This window comes from Bison bison, unplaced genomic scaffold (assembly GCF_000754665.1).
Source record: "Bison bison bison isolate TAMUID 2011002044 unplaced genomic scaffold, Bison_UMD1.0 scf7180017864503, whole genome shotgun sequence".
In the NCBI taxonomy this organism is placed as follows: domain Eukaryota; kingdom Metazoa; phylum Chordata; class Mammalia; order Artiodactyla; family Bovidae; genus Bison; species Bison bison.
Window position 1 is genome coordinate 3,526,958 of NW_011495061.1, and position 24,108 is coordinate 3,551,065.

Below are 24,108 nucleotides of genomic sequence, written 5' to 3' on the forward strand. Positions count from 1 at the left end.
CTGGTGAGAGCTCATTCTCCTGCCCCAAACACAGCCCTCCATAAAGGCTATCATCACACCTCTTGGCCCATCTGATTGGGAAGCCACATAAGGAAGGAAGGAACTCATTATATTCTTTCAGCAGATGTGTTCTGTGCATAAGAGAAGTGCGGTTCAGTCCCTGGGTGGGGAAGATCCCCTGGAGGAGGGCATGGCAACCCACTCCAGTATTCTTGCCTGAAGAATCCCATGGACAGAGGAGCCTGGAGGGCTACAGTCCGTGGGGTCACACAGAGACAGACACGACTGAGTGACTAAGCACAGCACAGCATCTCCTTTAAACACTGCAGCCAGAACTTCCACAAATATTCACTGGCTCTTTTAGAAAATAATTGCTAAGAAAGAATATTTTCCAGATAAAATTTCTCTTTCCTCTTTGGAAGTCACAAAATGTATTAATATTTTTAATGATCTAAGATATCAAGATTCAAGATTTTTCTCCTCCTCCCCTAAGAGTTTTAGAAACTTTTCACATTTGCCAAGTATACTTCAATATGAAGGATTATCTAATTAGATAATTAGATAATCTAATTAATTAGATAACTTTATGGAAACTTACTCCTCTTAGTATAGTTTAGTTACTATAGTTAAATAGCTTTCAAATTAAAATAAAAAATTACTATCCCCCAATGTCTAGCTTAGTTTCAAGAGAACCCTTTAGAAGTGATACACTGAGAAATGTTAAGAAGTTCTACAAGTAAAACAAAGAAAATAACAGAAATACTGGCTCTTTGTGGGCAGAGTGGTCTTTTCAGCAGAAGTGAGAGGGTGTAAACAAAGGTCCATCTTGTCAAGACTATGGTTTTTCCAGTGGTCATGGATGGATGCGCGAGTTGGACTGTGAAGAAAGCTGAGCACCGAAGAATTGATGCTTTTGAACTGTGGTGTTGGAGAAGACTCTTGAGAGTCCCTTGGACTGCAAGGAGATCCAACCAGTCCATCCTAAAGGAGATCAGCCCTGGGTGTTCTTTGGAAGGACTGATGCTGAAGCTGAAACTCCAGTACTCTGGCCACCTCATGCGAAGAGCTGACTCACTGGAAAAGACTGATGCTGGGAGGGATTGGGGGCAGGAGGAGAAGGGGACGACAGAGGATGAGATGGCTGGATGGCATCACTGACTCGATGGACGTGAGTCTGAGTGAACTCCAGGAGTTGGTGATGGACAGGGAGGCCTGGTGTGCTGTGGTTCATGGGGTTGCAGGGAGTTGGACACGACTGAGCGACTGAACCGAACTGAACTGAGAGGGTGTAAATAAACATATTTTGCAAACTGCAGGACTGGTACACACAAATAAAAACATAATATTGTTTATTACTTTTCAATTCTAGAGACATTTATGGATCTATAGGCATCTAAGGCCTGGAAAAATCAGAAAACTGGGCTTGGGTTTATTTCTCAAATCTAATTGCTAACTTTATATTTTTTTAAAAGGGTAATTTTGAGACCATTTAAAAAGCATATGGTTGACACAGTTAAAAATTAGCTAATTTGTGGATGCTCAAGGCTGTTAGTTAAGCTATAAGTTTAATAATATTAAAAGAGTTTAGTAGGAAAAAGATATGCTAATTAGCAAGATCCCTCCATTTCCAGAATAAATGTGGAATGTTACTAAAATGTTTCACAAATGAGGGTCTTTTTTTTTTCATGACATAATTTTTTTTTTTCTTTTTGTGTATTTAATAGAATTTCAAGGACTTAAAAAAAGTCACTTTGAATCTCGGTCCAGAGCTAAGGAGTTCAGAGAGAAGATAATGGCAGAAACACATCTGTTCAGCACCGAGAATACACATGTGGTTCTGGGCCACATCCCAAGGGGATGGACAGGACACAAAGGGCCTCCTGCTCTAAGAATAGCTGACGACATTAAAAACAGGCAAATGAAACCAGGTGACGTCAAACAACTGGGAACTGACGCAACGCTGCGACTAGTCTGAGTGACCGAGAGGAAGAAACACACAGTCCAGGCAGGTTGCTTGGACAGCCACATGTTCAGTAACGGCTCAGCACTTAGAAACCGTCAAGGGTTGCTTCTTTGATTCAGGTTAAAAATATCCAGTTCTATAGATTTTTTAAAATACAACACACATTTTTGATACTTTGATCATTTTTACAGTTGAAAATATAGCTAAATCTGTACAATTTTTTTTTTTTTTTACATTTTCCCTCAATTGAGAAATCAAACTGAATACACGTCTACTCCAAAGGCCAACGGATGCTGTGCAGGGAGAAAGCATTAGCTCAAGGTGTCTATTTACAGCCTGTGTTCTACATGAGGGAGACTTGGGTTTAGCAAAATATTCTCTCCCAAAATGGCATCAGCTGCAATGTGATCCGCAGGCACTGTCCCTGAGGAGCACTGGGAGGAAGGAGGGGAATGATGGAGAACTCCATGATGGACAGAACCACAGGGTCCCAGGCACTCCAAGTAGGTAGGTAGGAGAAGCTTGTCTAAAAGATTCTGAAGAACAAATACAAACTTTGTTTTGAAATTTCAAGGAGCAGGACGCTCATTACCAAACACGGCAACTCATCCCACTATTGAGCTCCTCCTATTATTAAAAGACTGTCGAGTAAGATGACCTGAAACCAAGTTTATTTTGATGCTTTTCTCACTTGGGCATTGGTTTTCTCTCCTCGGAGCAACTCAGCATTCATTTCCCCATTCCTACAAAAGTCCTTCAAATATCTACTGGGATTCTTCTCTTGTTCAAGGGTGGAGGTTACATTTTTGGCAGCTTCCAAGGGTGGTGAAAGGGGCTGGAATACTATAAGCCATGACCATCACGCTCAGAGGTGTGTAGGGTTGGGTGTAGGATGCATGGAGTCCCAAAGCTAGTATGTCAAGTTCACTGACTTCCCTAATCAAATAGATAGATGACCAATTGTTCCAAAGGATTCAGATGGAGAAAATGAAAACTTTTACATAATGGACATTTTAAAAACTAGTAAATGGAAAACTGAAGATGGAGAATTTAAAAAGATCCACTTTTGGAGGAATAAATCTCCAATTGAAGTTTTAATTGAGACTGAAATCCAGTTGTCAAGAAATAAAAAACCAGCTGTCAAGTTACTTTGAAAAGAAATTCTACAATGTCTAGAATCGGAGTTGCTTCTCCATGCAAACCCCAGCTTCCTCGCTGGTGTGTAACTCAGCAAGCTTGCCCGGCTCGTGCCGGGGGAAGATTCTCTCAAGCTCACCAAGGAGCTACTCAGACATGAATGATGATGCAAGTACCGTTACATCTCACAGAAGCTTCATGAAACTCCAATTAGAATAGTCTCAAAAGAGCTAGAAAGCAGCGGAATTCTACATTTTATTTGCCAGAGAAAAAAGTTCCACTGATGCATATTTCTAAAGCTGCTAATCTCTTGGAAGCCAAACATCTGTTTCACTTAAATACATTGTACCCTCTCGCTCATTTTAAAGAGCCAAAATGAATTCTAATATATTAGTACATTAAAAAGAAGAGAGACCCAGTTTTAGAGTGCTACCAAAGACCAGGATGAGATTTTATAAAAACATTCTAGTGAAATTTTATGGGAGATTCATATAGGAAGTGCTAGAAACAAGGGTTTATACAGAGAAAGTGACAATTCAAGTCTTTTCTAGAATACTGTGATGCCAGGAGATAATTAACACTTGATTTTAATTTAGGGAGAATCTGGAGGTCGTTTTTTGTTCTTAGGATAAAATGTATGGCGTGATTGAGAAAATGGCAAGAAAAATAATTTACAAAAGGGTAAGTAAATCTATAAAAGGACAATTTTTTTGTTACCAAGGAAATCCTATGAAATAGGCCTTTAAAGGAGTTTTTTTTTTTTCCTCTGCTAAAAAGACTTTCATACCTTTGCTCTCTCCTAGGTGGCAGTGTGGCATAAAAGGAGACTATCCCAGAATCCATTAACCATTACAGGATTCAAAGATCGGTAAGCATAGAGATTCAAGGGAAAATACTTAATACGGTATTAGAATAAAGAAACACATTTCTATAAATAGGAAAGACGAGTACTCACTGGTTCCACGTTATATGAAAAAAGAGCGTACTCTCTATCTGGAGATATTTCATATCTGATGGCTCTTAATGATTCCTAAAAGAAAAAAAAAACAACAAAGAGTTTTAAAACATATACATATAATTCAAAACCTTGCAATGAGACTGTGCCTGATGGTGCCATCTTCAAAATTTATCAATAAAATTCCTTTGCAGAAAACTTGCTAAAGTCTGTTAAACATGGTTATGTCCTTTTTTTTGGCTAATGGGATAATGTTCAGTTACATCATGTTCTTTTACACCTTATTTGTTGTTTTTCAAATTTCAACAAAACATATTATATCTATTGAGACAAGTTGATGTAAATAAACATAAAACAATTCTTTTCCCACAAGATTCCCAACCTCTCTGTATCTTTAAACATGGGCTTCCCTAGTAGCTTAGACAGTAAAGTTTACGCCTGAAATGCAGGAGACCCAGGTTGGGAAGCTCCCCTGGAAAAGGGCATGGCAACCCACTCCAGTATCCTTGCCTGGAGAATCCCATGGACAGAGGGTCCTGGCGGGCTATAGTCCATGAGGTCGCAAAGAGTCGGACACCACGGAGCAACTGATACACATCTTTAAGCGTACATTCCTTTGCTCATTGTTATACTTAGAAGCTTATATTAAGCAGATTTGTTCCTAAAATAGAATCGCATTCCACACCTGATTTGGCAACCTGCCTTTGCACCTCCATGGACACTGAGTCACAAGTCAGTGGATAGAGGACTCATGTTTTCTTTCAAATTTCTTCACAGCACACAGGTGATTTTACATAAATGAAATAATCAAAAATGCTGTGTTTCCCTTCAACTTGTCTGTCTTCTCTGAAGCACTCGCACTGCTGTACACACCCTCACACCCAGTAAGAGAGCCCAATATTGTCAGCTTGGCATGCACCACTCTACAAATGATGCTATGACCACATGCAGACATTAGATGTTTCAGTTCAGTTCAGTCGCTCAGTCGTGGCCGACTCTTTGCGACCCCATGAACCGCAGCACGCCAGGCCTCCCTGTCCATCACCAACTCCCAGAGCTTACTCAAACCCATGTCCATTGAGTCGGTGATGTCATCCCGCTATCTCATCCTCTGTCATCCCCTTCTCCTCCTGCTTTCAATTTTTACCAATATCAGGGTCTTTTCAAATAAGTCAGCTCTTCGCATCAGGTGGCCAAATATTGGAGTTTCAGCTTCAGCCTCAGTCCTTCCAATAGTCAGGACTGATCTCCTTTAGGATGGACTGGTTGGACCTCCTTGCAGTCCAAGGGACTCTCAAGAGTCTTCTCCAGCACCACAGTTCAAAAGCATCAATTCTTCGGTGCTCAGCCTTCTTTACGGTCCACCTCTCACATATGTACATGACCACTGGGAAAACCGTAGCTTTGACTATACTATGTATGTTGACTAAAATATTTTATCAAATGTTCAGCATTATTTGTTTCAAAGTTCTAATTAGGATTCTGTTAAAGTTTTATATCAATTTTAAGAGAATTAACATTTTAAATACTGTATTCTCGCCTAAGATTACATTGCTGTTGTTACTGTTCAGTTGCTCAGTTGTGTCCGACTCTTTGCAACCCCATGGACTGCAGCACGCCAGGCTTCCCTGTCCTTCACCATCTCCTGGAGCTTACTCAAACTCACGTCCACGGAAAGCATATGAAAGACGAGATCAACCATCTCATCCTCTGTCGACCCCTTCTCCTCCTGCCTTCAATCTTTCCCAGCATCCCGATCTTTTCTAATAAGTCAGCTCTTCGCATCAGGTGGCCAAAGTATTGTAGCTTCAGTTTCAGCATCAGTCCTTCCAATGCAAATTCAGAGTTGATTTCCTTTAGGATGGACTGGTTTGATCTCCTTGCAGCCCAATGGACTTTTAAGCATCTTCTTCAATACCACAGTTCGAAAGCATCAATACTTTGGCATTCAGCCTTCTTTATGATGCAAATTTCAATCCCTACCTGACTACTGGAAAAATCATAGCTTTGACTATAGATATTTGTCAGCAAAGTAATGTCTCTGCTTTTTAATACTTTTAAGATTACATTGTATCTTTTTATTTTTTTCAAATTTTCAACAAGATTTTATAGTTTGCTTTACTCTAACTCTTAGCACTTTCCTTAGATTTATCCTAGGTCTTTGTACTGTTTGTATGCTATAAATGGAATATTTTCTCCATTTCTATTTCTAGATATTCATGTTAAGGAATAGAGAAGGTATTGATTTATTTATGTATTAAAGCTATATTAATAAATTTTCTTATTAATTACAGTAGTTTTTAAAAAACTAATGTCTTTTAGGTTTTCTGAAGTAGAATTACATTATCAGAAAAGAGATATATTTTCCTGTACTCAGCACGTAGTTTGCTTGTATAATGCATTTCCCACCATCCAAGAACATATTAAATATTAATGGTGATGTTGAGTATTCCTTCTTGACTATAATTGAAATGGTTTTATTGTTTGCCATTTAGAATGATTTTCTTTGCTCATTGGTCCATGATAAATAGTCTTTATGCTATTTAAGCTGTTTTTACTGTTATTTTACCTGGAATTTTTGTCAGGAGTGGTTGATAAATTTTATCAGATGCCCTTTCAGCATCTTCTGGCAAATTGTAAGTGTTTTCCTGTTATTGTGCGGTTGCAGTGAATTTTGTTGATTGACTTCCTGACACCTGAATGCCGTTGTCATGATCACATCTCACTGTTCAGAGAACACTATTATTCGCATACACGACTGAACTCTACTTGCCAATATTTTATCTATAATTTTTGCATTTACGCTCGCTAGTGAGATCAGTGTAGAGTTTATACTTTGCATTATTTGGGGCTATTTAGTTATCAATGACAGAATGTTTTAATAGCACCATTCTGACTTTAAACAATACTGGGTCTATAAAGATGATGTATATATATAATATACATATGCATATATATATATATATGGGGGGCATGTTTCTGGTGGGATGCGCATCAAAACGGTTGTGCCCTGTTTTCTTGTACTAGATACACAGGTGTGTGGTTATGAGTGCAGAGAAGGAGAGGGGGCCATGCGGGAGAGAAAGAAAGAAAATGTAGGATGCTCCAAATTACCAAGTAATAGATGGGAAACGAAGAGCAGAAAGCATCAATATATCCACAGGCTCTTTTGTGAAAACAATCTCCTCGTAAAAAGAAAAAAAGAATACACAAGTAAAATGCACAAGATTAGTACTGATGACACAAAAGCCAAACAGTGACCAGGTTAAATGAACTCCAAGAGGACGCTGTCGGACACGACTGGGGCTGAACACAGACGGAGGACACGGTGGACTCCACGGAAGCCCGCACCAAACAGCACACGGACGGCTGTGACTGCGCCTCCCTAGGCAGTGAGGAAGAAGGGAACTCATGGGCCAGGCCGTGCGGCCTGTACCTGGGCCCCTCCTTCCCCTGGAAACCACTTTATCTGGGATCAGACAGCCCCGGGTGCTGCTCCCAGCACTGCCTGTGACAGCCAGAGAAGACCCGAAAGCGCAGTCGCTAGAGAACAGGCTGCAAGGACGATAAAGCTCGACCGCCGAGAAACGTCTCCCGGTGGCTTCCCGAGCCGACTTCCCTCTAACCTTGGAAAAGGACCGTTCCGTGCACTTAGATGCATCGTTGATTTTTGCATTATGCTAAGCTGATGCACTATTTTGCATCTGTAATCTTTTAATCAATACGAGGTGGCCTCCAGGAGCAATCCTGTGACATGCCACGGGGGACCACAGGTATGAAAATGAGTCTGAAGCTGGGCCCCCTTCTCAGTCTCAAGGTGATGGATTCCTGCGGCTGCATCCCTCATGCAATTTAAAAATAACTTTGTTTGGAATTAGGCAAAGCTGAGTTCAGCTCTCGGGAGTCCCAGTTAACAGCTATATTACTCTGAAAAAATTATTTTAACCTTCATAAACTTCAGCCTTCTTATTGATAAATAGTAAATGTTCCCACTCATAAGACTCCTAAGGATTTCAGTTAAATAAGATAATACATATACCGTGTTTTACTTCTTGTCGCACTGTGAGCTCTCAAACATCAATCATCGTTGATTTATCCTGTGTAAACCCTGCACATCCTCTTCCTCAGTTTCCCTGGCCGTCTGCCCACCTGGGCTGACGTCTCCTGACCGAGATCTCCAACTTCCCTGAGATGGCCCACTCTTCCACCAACAAGGCTCAAATCCCCCGGACGACCCAGACCTCTGCTTCAGCTCTCAGCTGCCTGCACACGCAGCGTCTCCAAGTCTTCCCGGTTCTCCCTCCACAACACAACGTAAACCCATCCCATCTCTGCTTTTCTCCCTCCATTCAGGGCGTCTTTCTCTTCATCTGGACCTGAAGCAGCCCCTGGGGGCTCCTGACCTAGAGTCTTTCTCTTCTCCAAATACGCTTTTATACTGGAGTCTAGACTTACTTTCCTAAAACACACACTTGTCCTTGAAAATCCCATCCGTTCCAATCTCCCACAGAGTAAAGAGGACCCACAAAGTACCACACAGGTGACTTACTCTTTTCCAGGACTTTTAAGCCACAGCCTCCCACGGCCCTCCTGGACAAGCTCACCAGGTCACGACTTCTCCTCATGGTCTGCCCAGAACCCTCCTGACTCCATCTGTTCATGCTGTGAGGATGCCACTTCCCACTGGTCTGCAGACCACAGTTGCCTTCCAGGGGTGGCTGGAACGCTCCCTCTTCAAGACCTCATCTATTGTCAAGGCTAACACCCTTTCCTCCTTCCTTCCTTATTCCCGTCCCACATGGGACTACAACTTGGAACATATTTCATTCAGATGCTGCCTTCTTTTATACCTGGGCTGAAAGCTTCCCAGAAGTAGACACTGTGTTTTATGAATCTGGTATCCCGCCACCCACCTCCTCGTGCAGCTCAGGGTCTCACTCAGAGAAGACTCCTCCTTAAGGTCGAACGATGCCCTGCAGCGGTGAGCGCAGAGCAGCATCAGCCCAGCCTCCCCTACAGAGGAACAGGTCTGGGGCAGAAACACGGAGCTGCGCCTGGACGTCTTCTCAGGTCTTTTAAAAACACAAGTATTGATATAACATATTCTACTCACCTACGTTAAAATTAAAAGCAGGAGAGGGAAGGATTGGGAGTTTGGGATATATACATACATATATATATATACACACACACACACACACACACACACACACACACATTCCATGGGGCTGCAGAGTTGGACACGACTGAGCACACAGAGAGACAGATGCACGTGTATATATATGAAAATGAAAGTGTTAATTGCTCAGCTGTGTCTGACTTTGTGACCCCCACGGACTGTAGCCCACCAAGCTCCTCTGTTCATGGGATTTCCCAGGGAAGGGAGGGGGTTGCCATTCCTTTGTCTAGGGGATCTTCCTGACCTAGGGATTGAATCTGGGTCTCCTGCATTGTAGGCAGATTCTTTACCATCTGGGCCACCAGGGAAGCCTATATATATGTATATTTACATATATATATATAACTGAATCGCTTTGAGGTACAGCAGAAACTGACAACATTGTAAATCAACTACATTTCAATAAAAAAATTTTAAATAGAAACAAAGAAAATAAACATTGGAAAATAGTTTAAAGAGTTAAATTATACAATTTATAAAGGTAAATATATACAATTATATGCAATTTAAAAGGTTAAAAACAGAATGAAAATGAGAATTAAAATAAGTAAAAAACACTTCTGTCTTTTGTTCTGTCTTGTCATATGGGAGGTAGACAAAGAAACGGAAGGAAGAGAAGGAGAAAAAGTAAAAGAAACCATCAGGAATACAAAGGAAGGGGTCATCTGAGACCCCAGAGGAAAAAGGAAAAACACAGAAGGACAGAGAGGATGAGCTGAGCCAAGTAGACACGGGAAGAAACGCAGAATACACAGACGTGGGCCACAGCCGTCTACAGTGTTCCTGCAAAAGATGCTGACTTCTCAGGCTGCCCTTTTGTCTGCAGACTCAAAGTTCTGACACGCCGAGGCCAGTCTGGTCAGAAGCCAAGGCTTGTGGTCACTCTGCGGACGGGCCAGCTGCCCCGGCCCCACCGGCCAGATCTGCTATCTGTGAGAATAGTATGTTTTGCTGCTGCCAATACAACTTTTAAAGCAAAGCCAGAAACGTGGACACTGAGTTTGTACAAAGCTACTCTGTGGGCCAAACAAAACCTTTCCCTGGACACCGTCGGAGCCAGAGCTGACCGTCTGAGTTACGGACAAAACAAGGCTATTCCTCTGCCACAGCCCTGACTCGGGGGCCCAGTTTAGTCAAACTACTGATGGCTAAACACTTAGTCAGCTTGGGGCAGCAGTGCTTGCCGGGCACAGCCGGCCCCACCACAGACGTGTCTTAGCTGGGGGTCTGTTGGCACCAGTTCAGGGAAGAACCTTCTGGATTTCCTTGGCCATTTGTCTCCTGGAGTCTGGAACAGCTCTAAGAACACTTGTAATTATGTCCCTCCCTGTGGGGAGTTAGAATTCATTCATTTTTAGAGAGTGAGATAAAAATTCAAATTCTGCTGTCTCATGATGATATAAAATCAAAGAGAGAAAGAAATTAGAGAAACAAAAAGGCTTTTCATTTAAATGCTAATCCAGCAATTTAAATAAGTAATTAAAACAAGTCGATCAGTAATTAAACAAGTAAAGACATAAAAAGTTGAGAAAGTCTGACATAAGCGTAACAACAGGATATTTTTTCTATTTGCTTGTTTTTCTCTTCCAAGTGTTTCCAGGAACCATCTATAGCTCTTACATATTCATCAGTGGAAGAAATCTAATGTCTTTGGAATGTGAGGTTGAATTTTTTAAAATCTGATTAAAATTACTGAGTGAATGGCACTGAAACAGCAATTATGGAAATCATCACACTGCAAAATAATGTACAAAATTTCACCGCCCAATGAGACGAGCTACCGTCAGAACTCGGGGTTGACTTCCCAGCCTTCTCAGGGTACACGGATGATGCTGACAGGTGTTAACTGAAGTGTATTATATTGCATTCTTTTGTGTTTATTTACTAAAACATCATAAACATGTTTGCATTATTTAATACTCTGTAGCCTTCATAACTATTATTTTAAGGGCAACATCATGTTAATTAATTAAGCGGTTAGGCTGCCTTGGGTCTTAGTTGGGTCTTTGCCATGGCACGAGGACTCTCGAGTCGTGGTGTATGGGTTCGGCAGTTGCGGCATGCCGGCTTAGTTTCTCCGAGGTACGTGGGATCTTAGTTCCCCAGCCAGGGATTGAACCCACATCCGCTGCATTGCAAGGTGGATTCTTAACTGCTGGACCACCCAGGGAAGTCCCTTTAATTTACTCTTACCAATTGAGCTACGAGGGAAGCCTATTTTTACTTACTTACTTATCTCATTTCTCAAGTGTCATGCCTTTTCACTATTGTAAGAAACGTTTTAGAAAATTTACTTATGACAAATTCCCTGGAAGGAGTCAGAAGACGTAAATATTTTTATTAACCTTGGACGCATCGCTAGTTGCTTCCCAAACACCTGGAACGATGTAAACAGTACACTGAATGACTGAACCCACCGTGCAGCTCCTGGCTGACCAATGGTATCGTAAGTGCAGACAGCGTAAGAGCATGGGGACCGCAGCTGACACGGTGGCCTACGCTGAACCAGCCGGCTGGATCCACAGCTCATGAAGTGGAGGTCAAGTCACGGTTGTCTGTGGACCCTCTTGGTTTCCTCACGGAAGAAAGGAAGGGTTTGAATGACACAGTCTGCAAAGACTATTTCCGCTTTAGATACTGAAATCTCAAGCAGAGGCCAACACTGCATCCGGTGGAGAATTTTTACACTACTATGTTTCAGAAGAATTGGAGAGATGGTGGTGAGTTTCTGTAAGAATTTCAGCCCCTGTGAAATTTATGTTATTAAGCCCATTTTAAATGCACTTGCACTGGAGAAAGAGAATCAGTGGGATGACTGTGGCAATTTCTTGAAACAACACAGCAGTGAAGTTTGCCACTGATGAACTGCTCCTTCACGAACAATTTCTCTGGAGCAGGCAGGGCTGTTTGAAAGTGCTTTTCCCACGGGAGAATGTCTTTCAAAACTGGAGTCAGCGCTCTCAAACCTACTGCTGCTGCTTCTCAGTAAGTTGAGGGAACACACTAAATTCTTTGTTGTTATGTCAACCATCTTCACAGCATCTTCTGAGGAGTGGACTTCATCTCAAGAAACCACTCACTTTGTTCATCCATAAGAGCAACTCCTCATCCGTTCAAATTTCATCATGAGATTGCAGCCATTCAGGTGCGTTCTCAGGCTCCACTTCTAATTCTAGTTTTCCGGCTGTTCCACATGTGCCATTACTTCCTCCAGTGAAGTCTCGAACCCCTCAGAGTTATCCGTGAGGGTTAGACTCAACTTCTCCCAATCTCCTGTTAACATTGGTGCTTTGACCTCTTCCCACGAATCATGAATGTTCTTAACATCTAGAATGGTGAGTCGTTTCCAGAAGGTTTTCGATTGACTTTGCCCAGATCATCAGAGGACTCACTATCTATGGCAGCTATACTCTAATGAAATATTTCCTTATGGGCTTAAAAATCAAAATTACTCTTAGATCCATGAGCTACAGAATGGTTGTGTTTGCAGGCATGAGAATGTTAATCTTGTTGTACATCTCCATCGGAGCTTCTGGGGACCAGGTGCATTGTCAATGAGCAGTAATATTTTGAAAGGCATCTTCTTTTCTGAGCAGTAGGTCTCAACAGTGGGTTTAAAATATTCAGCAGACCATGTGGTAAACGGATGAGCCATCATCCAGGCTTTGTTGTTCTGTTTATAGAACACAGGGCAGAGTAGATTTAGCCCAATTCTTAAGGGCCCTAGGACTTTTGGAATGGTAAATGACTACTGGCTTCAAGCGAAAGTCATCAGTTGCATTAACCCTCATTGTGAAGAGTCAGCCTGTCCCTCGAAGCTTTGAAGCCACGTATTGACTTCTCTCTCGCTATGAGAGTCTTTGATGCTGTCTTCTTCCAACATAAGACTGTTTCATTTATCGGGCTGGCCAAAAAGTTCATCTGGTCCGTCTGCTGAGATTCTGGCCAGCCCGATAAATTGAAGCTGTGTGGCTTACTGTAGCCACCTTCACTGATCATCTTACCTAGGTCTTCTGGATGACCCACAGCTCCTACATCAGCACTTGCTGGCTTCACCCTGCACTAGATGCTAGAGAGACGGTTTCCTTGCACAGACTTCACGAACCAGCCTCTGCCAGCTTCAGACTTTTCTCCTGCGGCTTCCTCACCTGTCTCAGGCTTCAGAGAACTGAAGAGTTAGGGCCTTGCCTGGATTAGACTTTGGCTTAAGGCAATGCGGTGGCTGTTCAGATCTTCTGTTCAGAACATTAAAACTTTCTCCACGACACCAATGAGGTTATTTTGCTTTATCATTCATGTGGTCACTGGAAGAGCACTTTTCACCTCCTTCAACAACTCTTCCTTTGCATTCACAACGTGGGTAAATGGCCAGAGGCTTAGCTTTCGGCCTACTGCGGCTTTTGAGGACCTCCCTCACTACGCTTCACCACTTCTGACTTTTGATTTAAAGTGAGAGGCCTGGAATGTGACTCTTCCTTTCACTTGAATACTTAGAGGACCTTGTAGGGCCATTAACTGGCCCAATTTCAATACTGTTGAGTCTCAGGGAACAGAGAGACTGAGAAAAGGGAGTCAGGGGAATGGCTGGGAGTGGGGAGCAGTCAGAACACACAACATTTTCAATTAAGTTTGCTTTCTTATACGGGTGCTCCCCAGGGTGCCCTGCAAATAATTATAATAGCAACATCAAAAACCACCGATCACAGTTCCCCATAACAAACAGAGTGAAAAACCTGAGGTATGGTGAGAACTGCCAAAATGCGACAGAGACGCACAGTGGGCAAATGCTGTTGGAAAAACGGCACCAGAAGACTTGTTTGACGTAGGTGGCCATAAACCTTCAATTTGTGGAAAAAACACAGTATCTGAAAAACTCAGTAAAATGAGTGCTGCGTGCACAGAGTCCACGTGAAAGCTGGCTTAGACTTTATTTTTAGAAATTGAGGGAAGGCACCCGCCTCATGTTGGGACACAGCCTAGACCCAAGTCCTACAGGGAAGGGGCTCAAAGCCAAGGATGCTAATCCTCCATCCAGCACTGCTGACCTAGTCTCCCTGCGTATCTCTATTTAGAGCCGCCACTGGCTCATCCTGCCGGAGCCTTGATCCGCCGGGGCTCTCCCACAATCCTGAGCCGCGTTGACTGACGTTCACATCCCAGTCTGCACGTCTGTCTTCTCATGTCGTCCAGAAAACATTCCTGGGAGGCGGGAGAGGATGCACAGAGCTTGCACAGCTGCCTGAAGGCCTGCCGCTCCGAGCAGACAGCAACACCAGCGTGGGGAGGAGCTGGTTCAGGAACCGCCCCCATCCTTACCGCACTGATGCTCCGGGGGACCGACGGCTCACTCCTGTTTTGTGACCTTTTATGTTCATTCACACGATACACAGTTATGGACCACCTACTGTGTGCAGGTCACAGTGCCAAGCACCGTGGAAGAGACAAAACTAAACCAGGCTGGACCTGCCTCCGATGAGCTTTACAGCTGAGCAGCACGGGTCCCCGGCTCCCAGACGACGTGCTTGTGATTTCATTTCCCGTAGAAATCTAAAAGGAACACCTCAAAAGTATTCAAAAAACCAGAAAGTGCACCAAGATTTTTTTTAAAGATTTTTTTCAGATGTGGACTAATTTTTAAAGTTTCTACTGAATTTGTTACATTGTTTCCACTTTCTGGTATTTTTTGGGGGGAGGGCTGCAAGGCATGCAGGATCTTAGCTTCCCAACCAGGGATCAAACCTGTGCTCCCTGCATTGGAAGGCAAAGTCTTCACCACCAGGGAAGTCCCCTGGCCAGGATCTTTTGGTAAATGCTTCCTAAAGTCAATTATCATGTCACACCAAATACCATACACTACCAAATAATAAGGGTCTGAAAACGCCCATCAGAAGATAACATAAAAACCCCCAAAGAATGCAAGTTAACAGTGCAAACCAGGATGGAATTACCACAGAATGTAAATGTCTCCTTGAGCTCACAGCTTAAACTATTTGTGGAGTTCTGAAATATTTTATGATCTGATTTCCACCATTTGAAGGTGTGAGAAGGGACAAATGACCTCCTTTTTGTTAAAGGAAGTTGTTTGGGGGGCAAGTGAGACCCCTCCAGGTGAGCCCAGCATAGCGCAAGCTCTCGTTTGCATAATCATCAATGATCTATAAACCATTTTGCTAGATTGGCTAGTGTGAGTGGCATTCAGTCTCATTCCCTTCCATTGATCCATCCCGGGAAAGAGCCAGTCACAGAAGCCAAGGAGCCAGGACGATGCTTAAGGCCAGTGGGCTGGGGTACCCACCCTATGGGACCTTGCTTGTGAGGCTGGGGAAGGAGAATGAGGTTAGGGGTCAGACTGCAGGTTAATGGTCTAAACTCCTGACCCAGGCATTCACTGCTTCATGTTCATGTCACCACTAGTTCTGGGTCGTTTTAAGATAAACCTGAAGATTACAGGTAGCCTCACAGGTAGCACAGTTCTCTCTCTCAGCTTACCTTTATCACTGAAACAATCTCAAGCTTCTGAGTTTCGAACAAGGAGAGACTGCTTGGTGAGCCATCATCGCAAAGGGAAGAGGGCAGATCAGACGAGAGCCACTGCCCTGTGTTCCTGCTCTCTGCAGCCCACACACCCTCCCGGGAGCAGAGGGTCCCTTGACCCCAACACCCCAGAGCACTGTGCTTCCCTTTCTTCATGTTTGCTCCTGAAAATACACGGGGCAGACAGCCATCTCAAGGCTGGATCGCTCCATCGGCTTTAACTTGCAGATGGAGGCGCTGAAGAACAAGAAGTTTAACTGGCTCAAAAGAACTTAAATCCAGAGCTTCTATATTCTAAATGATGATGCAGGCCGCCAGGGACTTTTCCTCTTAAGGTCCGTCTAGTCAAAGCTGTGGTTTTTCCAGTAGTCATGTATGGATGTGAGCATTGGACCATAAAGAAAGCTGAGCGCTGAAGAATTGATGCTTTTGAACTGTGGTGTTGGAGAAGACTCTTGAGAGTCCCTTGGACTGCAAGGAGATCCAACCAGTCCGTCCTAAAGGAAATCAGTCCTGAATATTCATTGGAAGGACTGATGCTGAAGCTGAAACTCCAATACTTTGGCCACCTGATGCGAAGAACTGACTCATTTGAAAATACCCTGATGCTGGGAAAGATTGAAGGTGGGAGGAGAAGGGGACGACAGAGGATGAGATGGTTGGATGGCATCACGGACTCAACGGACATGAGTTTGAGTAAACTCCGGGAGTTGGTGATGGACAGGGAGGCCTGGCGTGCTGCAGTCCATGGGGTCACAAAGAGTCGGACAAGACTGAGCAACTGAACCGAACTGAATTTATCTGAGGTCTGTTTATAGGAGTCTTTACGTGCAGCTTTGAGCCAGGAATAAACTGGGTTGATCATGAACAGTATTAATCAGAATGTATGTACACCTTTGGGGGTCAACAAATGTTTCTGATGTGAGTGGATAAATGACATGTTAAGAAGAAATTTCATTACATAGGATATGCCTTCCGATTTTTAAGAAGAGTTCTTCCTTTTTTCTCTACCCAAGGTGTTTTCCAAAGTTGCTTTATTGCTCGGCTAAAACAACTTCGGTTACAATACTTGATCTGTCACACGGTATTGATCTGAGAAAGAGAAGGCCGTTCCTAGTCTTACGCAGCTGTACGCACAGCACCTGCTGCCAGCAAACCGATGTGCTCACAGGAAGTGTCGGCGCTATCCTGACACCAACACGCACTTACCCTCAGCAACAGTCCCGTTACTTTCTCCTCTCGATTATTATTAGAAAACCATTTCTGCAGCTCCTGTATGTTTAAGTGAGTTGAATCAGCTTTTCTAAGGGCAGGCATTCTATCACAGATGGTTTTTTAACACAAAAAAATGCAGGCACATTCATTCTTTCTGGGTCAGGTCCTACTTTGCCAGAATACTATTGAATTCAATAAACCTGTCATTTTGGGAATTATACCGTCATACAGCTATTCCAGGCCTCCCTCACATCCGCAAACAGTCTCTGTAAAGGGCGGGATCCATTTCTTTCTAAACACCACTAAAATGCTTACTTTTAAAGAACAAGGTGTCGCTACACCGAAAAGAAATGAAAAGTGTTCAAAAGACAAGCTTCGTGTTCTGGAGAAGGTGGGGCAGCATTTGTGTGGGTGGCGGGTGGGGCAGCACAGAGATGGAGTGGTCCTCTCATCCTTTCTTGTCTGGGATGGAGGCTCCAGGGACCAGCCTGAGTCCTCCCCCAGGGATCTCAAGCTCACTCCCTTACTGGGCTCAGGATCCTTAGCTGTAAATCTAGGCAGCTCTTCCCCCGCACACCCCACCCCCACCCCCACCCCCACCACCATGGGCTCTAATCCCCAGATCCCAGAATTCCAGGATTCCTTGTGTTTCTCATTCACCCCGGATGCCTGTTATGATTGTTCTGACTGCAAATTCTTGGTCTGTTTCAAGTCTCTCTTTTAACAGACTTGCCTTAGTTTCTTCCCGTGCCTTCCTTTCAGCATATTGTACGAGAAAAGGAGAGGCTCCCTAAAGCTGAAGATTGATTCCTTCTAAAAATGAGCCTGAACATATGTGAAAAAAAAAAAAGAGTTGATGCTCTTTAAATTGATTTCTGGTACATAACTTCAGTCAATTCTTCAATAAATACCATTAACTGTACAAGAGCTCCAGATCTTAATGCCATTATCTTTGGGAAAACAGGTATTCCCAATGATGAAGTACTGGCATTCGTATCGACTCCGTCCTTGTTCCAAAGCATAAACATCACTTAATGTCATTATAGAGTAAGTACTGTCAGTGCCTAAATTAATATTCCCTGTGCATGTGAGGATGCGATTTTTAAAAGAGATCGAGCAAGCCATCCTGAAGTATTCTCTGCATTACCCCCAATTGTTCTGTAAATGTGCAAAGCCTTAGGACTCGTCTTTCAATTAAAAGTGATGTGCAACACTTGTTTCCAACACCTGCAGAGAAACTTTGTGTGCACTTAGAGAAACCGTGCTTTCATCTTATTAATTAGCGTGGTTTCAGTCTCACATTATCTTTAGCTGCTCAGTCTGTACTATTATAAATTTATTGCTTCTGCTTGGCTATACTAAAAGTTGAAACCTAAAGTCATTTTCTGCTTTACTGACTCGAAGGCGGGAAAACTGAAATTATCCTGGTCATTAAAGGGAGTACTTACAATTTTTTTGCCTTCTATTAACACCGTAGAAGTATTTGTTTCAACATTCCGCAGTATCACACTTCCTTTCTGCTCTCGGTAGATGAATTCTTTATCTACAAGAGAGGAGATAAAAAAGAAACATGAAACACCAAGGAACTCATTAGCTCTTGATAGACATTTAGGTAAAATGAACTGACCAGCTCCAACAAAAATATATCCTGTGTTTCGTTGAAGGATCCATTAAATACGGTGAAATATATTCAGTTCCTTTCCATATAACTGCACATGAAGCTTCTCTCTGAATCGTTTCTCCTGCTATACTTGTGCAAGTACACACAATCTTTAGAACATTCTAGAATTTTTTGGAGTGGGACACACAGATGAGCAGATTATGGAACCTTCTACCGCAAGAGTTGGAAGGTGGTTGGTACTAAAGGGATTGATTCCCTGCGTCTGAAACGTTAGGGTGAAATCTGTACACTTGCACAGGAGCAAACCCACATCTATATCCTGCAAGATCGCTTTCATTTGGTCCACAGCTCCCTTTGCTACGTCTGGAGGAACTGGCAGCTCTGCCCTTACGTGTATCTTTGACTCGATTCGTTGTATCTTCAGTGACACTGGTCCTTTGTAAATCAACTGAGATTCCAAATATCTCCTTAAAAAGGGAACTGATGAACTGATTTTCAGGCAGGGATAGAGACACATAGAGAACAGACTTTGGACCCAGTGGGGGAAGGAGGGGGTGGGATGAATCGAGGGTAGCACTGACACATATATACCGCCATGTGTGAAACAGCCAGCCAGTGGGAAGCTGCTAAATGGGCACAAGGAACCCGACCTGGTGCTCTGCGGCTCCCTGGAGGAGTGGGATGGGATGGGGGGTGGGGGAGGCTCCGGAGGGAGGGGTCGTGTGTGTACTCGCGGCTGGTTTACATTGCTGTGTGGCAGAAGTCAACACAATATTGTAAGGCAATTATCCTCCAATTAAATATTAAAAAAATAAAACAATTAATAGAGCAATTCCACTGAATCGTACACGTGTAGAGGTGTGTGTGTGTGTGAGTGTATCGGCACGTAGGCATGAGTGTCTGTGTCTGTGTATACATACTATAAATGAAAGGGTGCAACCAGTCCATCCTAAAGGAAATCAGTCTTGAAGATTCACTGGAAGGACTGATGTTGAAGCTGAAACTCCAGTACTTTGGCCACCTGATGCAAAGAGCTGACTCATTTGAAAAGACCCTGATGCTGGGAAAGATTGAGGGCATGAGGAGAAGGGGACGACAGAGGATGAGATGGTTCGATGGCATCACTGACTCGATGGACATGAGTTTGAGTAAACTCCGGGAGCTGGTGACGGACAGGGAGGCCTGGCGTGCTGCAGTCCATGGGGTTGCAAAGAGTCGGACACGACTGAACTGAACTGAAACTTTCTGAAAGGATAGAAGGTAGACAGGAGGCAGAGTGCACAATGGGAAGAAGAAATAATAATTCGGAGATTGGGATTGACGTATGTGCACTACTATACATAACATTAAGATAACTAATAAGGACCTACTCCACTGCACACGGAACTTGACTCAATACTTCGTAATAACCTAAGCGGGAAAAGAACCCGAAAAAGAGTGGAGATACCTGTATGTGCATGACTGATTCACTTTTCTGCACACCTGACACTAACAATACTGTAAACTAACTATACTCAAATAAAATTTTTTAAAAAAGAAATAATATTATCTGAGTGAAAGGGGTGACACTGAGCCAGTATGAAGGTAAAGGCATTTCACACAGTAATTAGTTGATGAATGCAAAGCACTGTGTGGACAGGATTAATTCCAGCGGTGTTATCATTTCTATGGTTTTAAAATTCTGCTCCACAGAAATACATTCTTTTCTTTTTTATTCCTTTATTCTATTTGCTTTGCGTTTAGTTGTCTCTTCTTCTTCTAGTCTGTTAAGATGGAAGCTTAGAACTTTGGTTTCATTTCCCTTCCTTTTAGTAAGACTATTAAAGCTAAAACTTCTCCTTCATGCATGGTATTACCTATATCTCACAAATTTTGGTACGCTGAATTATGTTATTATTCAGTTCAAATTACTTCTAATTTTCCCTGTAAAATCTGCTTGACCCAATGATTATTGAGAAATATGTTAATTTCCAAATATGTAAAGTTATTCTGGTCTTCTTATTTTTTACAGATTTTTAGTTTTAATTCACTGGATCAAAGAATATTCGGTATATGATTTTAGCCTTTTAAAGCTCATTAAGACATTTTTGTGGCCCCAGATGTGGTCTATCCTGGAGAATGTACCGGCTGCACATTTAATGAAATTATTATGACTGAGTTTGGTCTGTAATCTCTTTCGGGGTGTGCGTTTGTTTTCTACTTTTCTCCTTTACTTCTTGTTTTCCTCTTCCTTGTTTCCTGATTTTCACTTTATTGTTTGAATAATTTTTACAATTTTAATTTCCCTATTTTTAGCTGTATTTCTTTGCTTTTGTTTTTTTTTTAGTGGTTGTCCTAGATATTTTAATATGTATTCAACTTAGCAGCATCTACAAAGAGTTAACCATGTGCCACTTCTCATAAAAGACACGGTTGAAACCTTTCAGGTTTCAGGTCCACATACAGTCTCATCCTGTGGTAACTGTTATGTGTGTTACATCAATACTTTATACATTCCACAAGACAATGCTATAACTATTGTTTATAACAATATCATAGCATATAAAGACATTAAGAAGAAAAAGCAAAAAAAAAAAAAGGGAAGAAAGAAAAACACTGTCCTTTGCATTTATCCACTATTTACCATTACTGATGGTAATAATTTTATCAAAAATATGAGTTTCCATCAGATATCATTTTCCTACTTCTTAAAGATTTTTCTTTAGGATTTCTGATTATATGAATTGCTGGCAACCAATTCTTTTAACTTTGTCTAAAAGTCTTTTCCTTTAGCCTTCATTCTTGAAAGGTATTTCTTATAACACAGGTTTCTAGGTTAGTTTTTTTTTTTCCTTTTAGTGGAAGTTCTGTTCCCTGTCTTCTGGTCACCACGGTTTCTAGTGAGAAGCCAACTATGCACTGAATTATTTCCCTGCGTGTCATTTCTGGGCACGTTTGCTGCTTTCCAGATTTACTTGCTGTCTGTGGTTTTCAGCGGTTTGACGACGATGCAGTTTCGAGGGGGCCTGCTTCCTGTTTGTTTGATGTTTAATGAGCGTCTTGTATCTGCACATTTATATCTTCACCAAATCTTCAGCTGCTTATTTTCCAGATAAACTTTCTACTCCTTTATCTGTCTCCTGTCCTCCTGGTATTCCAGTTTCCCATATATTGGGCACCCTGATGTTACCTAACAGCCTCGGATGCTCTGATCATTAAAGAGTTTTTTCTCTCTGTTCACCTTGAATCATTTCTATTGATCTATCATCAAAGTCACTTTGTCTTTTCTCTGTCACAATTATTGGACTGTCAAATCTACACAGTGAATTTAAAAAATTTTAGAATCTGTGATCTTCTGTTTAGGAATGTCCATTCAGTTCTTTTTATTATTCCTATTTTTCTGCTGAGGCTTTCCTTTGGGATTTTCATTTATTAAAAACATGATCACGTTAACTCATTGAGGGCAATTAAAGAATCTTATAAAATCCTTGTCTCTCAGTTCCAAAATAAGGTTCATTTCATGATCAGATTCAATTACTTTTATATTGAGATTGTCTCCCATTCTTTCTTGGTTCTTTGTATGTAAGGTAATTTTTCATTATTTCCTAGACATCATGGATTAATCTCTGGACACTCTGGGTTTTGTTGTTGTTGTTCAGTCACTAAGTCGTGTCCAGCTCTTTGCGACCCCACGGACTGAAACACGCCAGGCCTCCCTATGCATCACCAACTCCCGGAGCTTACTCTTACTCATGTCCATTGAGTCGGTGACGCCATCCAACCATATCATCCTCTGTGTCCCCTTCTCCTGCCCTCAATCTTTCCCAGCATCGGGTCTTATCCAATGAGTTAGCTCTTCGCATGAGGTGGATAAAGTATTGGAGTTTCAGCTTCATCAGCAGTCCTTCCAATGAATATTCAGGGTTGATTTCCTTTAGGAATGACTGGCTTGATCTTCTTGCAGTCCAAGGGACTCAAGACTTTTCTCCAGCACCATAGTTTGAAAGCATCAATTCTTTGGTGCTCAGCTTTCCTTAGAGTCCAACTTTTACTGGGTTTTGTTAATATTCCCCAGTGACTGCTGTCTCCTTTGCTACAGCAGGTAATTTCCTTGCTAAACCTGGATGGTCAACTTGTCTTTCTGGAGAGCAGCTCCACTCTCAGTTCAGTTATTTTATCTTCAGTTGATCTGCTGGGCTTCTCTTCACGCATGTGTGGCTCATGGGTCAGATGCAGAAAATACTGTACCTATGCTTTCAATTTCATTACTTCCAGTTCTATCTTATCCCATCCCTCTCCTTTTCTTAACTTTTAAGTTTGACACCGAGCTTGTTAATTTCAGCATTTCTTCTTTTCTAATATAATCACACTGTGTTATAAATGTTCTTAATTACCTCTTTGAGTTTGTAAGTTTTAATGAGTAGAAGAGTATTTTCGCTACTGCTTAGTATTATGCATTTTCAGTTTCTGTCACAATTTCTCCTTCAACCTGGTATTGATAACTTTTAATCTGCAAATGTATGAAAAACACTGTTTTTTACTACCAGTTGTCAGAAAAATCTGTATTATTAATTCTTTGAAATTTGCTGAGACTGGTTTACGGACTGACACATGGCCCATTTTTGGAAGAGTTTCTTGAGAGAACACATTATTCTCTAATTGTAAATGCAGAGTTCTATATGCAGTCATAAATTAAGCATGTCCCTTGTCTCATTAAATTGATTCTCACTTAGCTAATTTTTTGTGTGCTCGGTCTTTCCTTGAGTATTGAAATTTTTTAGTAGAATGATGTTTTGAGTAATTCTCTCCTGGAGATCTCCCAAAGAGTGTTTTATACAATTTTTGACTATTTTATTAAATTAATTCAAGTGCAGAAATTTCCTATCTTCCTGGAGACTTACAACTGTTATTTTGTAACTGCATTTTTCTCTCCCTCACAATGCTTTTTAAAGATACTTCTCTTTTGCATGATAGGATAGGTGAAGTAACAGTGTGCACCCTCTGCTGCTCACATGGAGTCAATGAGACACCACACGTAACACACACAACGTGTTTCATAAACAACGCCAGGCTCGGGGTCAGCCCTTGGTGTGTGTCAGCTGCCAACAGTATCTGAGAAAAGGATCTGGAGTCACCTTTGTCTCCTTTCTTAAAAAAATCTTCCCTGAAAGAATGGTTTATATTCCATTAATAAATGTTTTTATTGGAATCTTAAATTTTTATTATTTAAAACATTTTATACAATTTTAAAGGTTACATTCCATTTACAGTTACTATGAAGGATCAACTGTATTCCCGATGTTGTACAATATTAATTGTATATTGTCACCCTGCTTATTTAACTTATATGCAGAGTATATCATGAGAAACGCTGGGCTGGAAGAAGCACAAGCTGGAATCAAGATTGCCAGGAGAAATACCAATAACCTCAGATAGGCAGATGACACCACCCTTATGGCAGAAACTGAAGAGGAACTAAAAAGCCTCTTGATGAAAGTGAAAGTGGAGAGTGAAAAAGTTGGCTT

At 42.0% G+C, this 24,108-nt stretch overlaps 1 protein-coding gene across 1 annotated transcript in view; it reads right to left on the reverse strand.

The window, feature by feature from the left end:
* The window catches only part of DPP6 (dipeptidyl-peptidase 6), a 281,581-nt gene extending 262,380 nt beyond the window's left edge, over window positions 1-19,201 (reverse strand). Inside the window, 4 exon segments of the mRNA XM_010829360.1 lie at window positions 4,056-4,130; window positions 18,432-18,526; window positions 18,996-19,131; window positions 19,196-19,201. Coding sequence (XP_010827662.1) covers window positions 4,056-4,130; window positions 18,432-18,526; window positions 18,996-19,131; window positions 19,196-19,201 — 312 coding nt within the window.
* Between the last annotated feature and the right edge of the window lie 4,907 nt (window positions 19,202-24,108).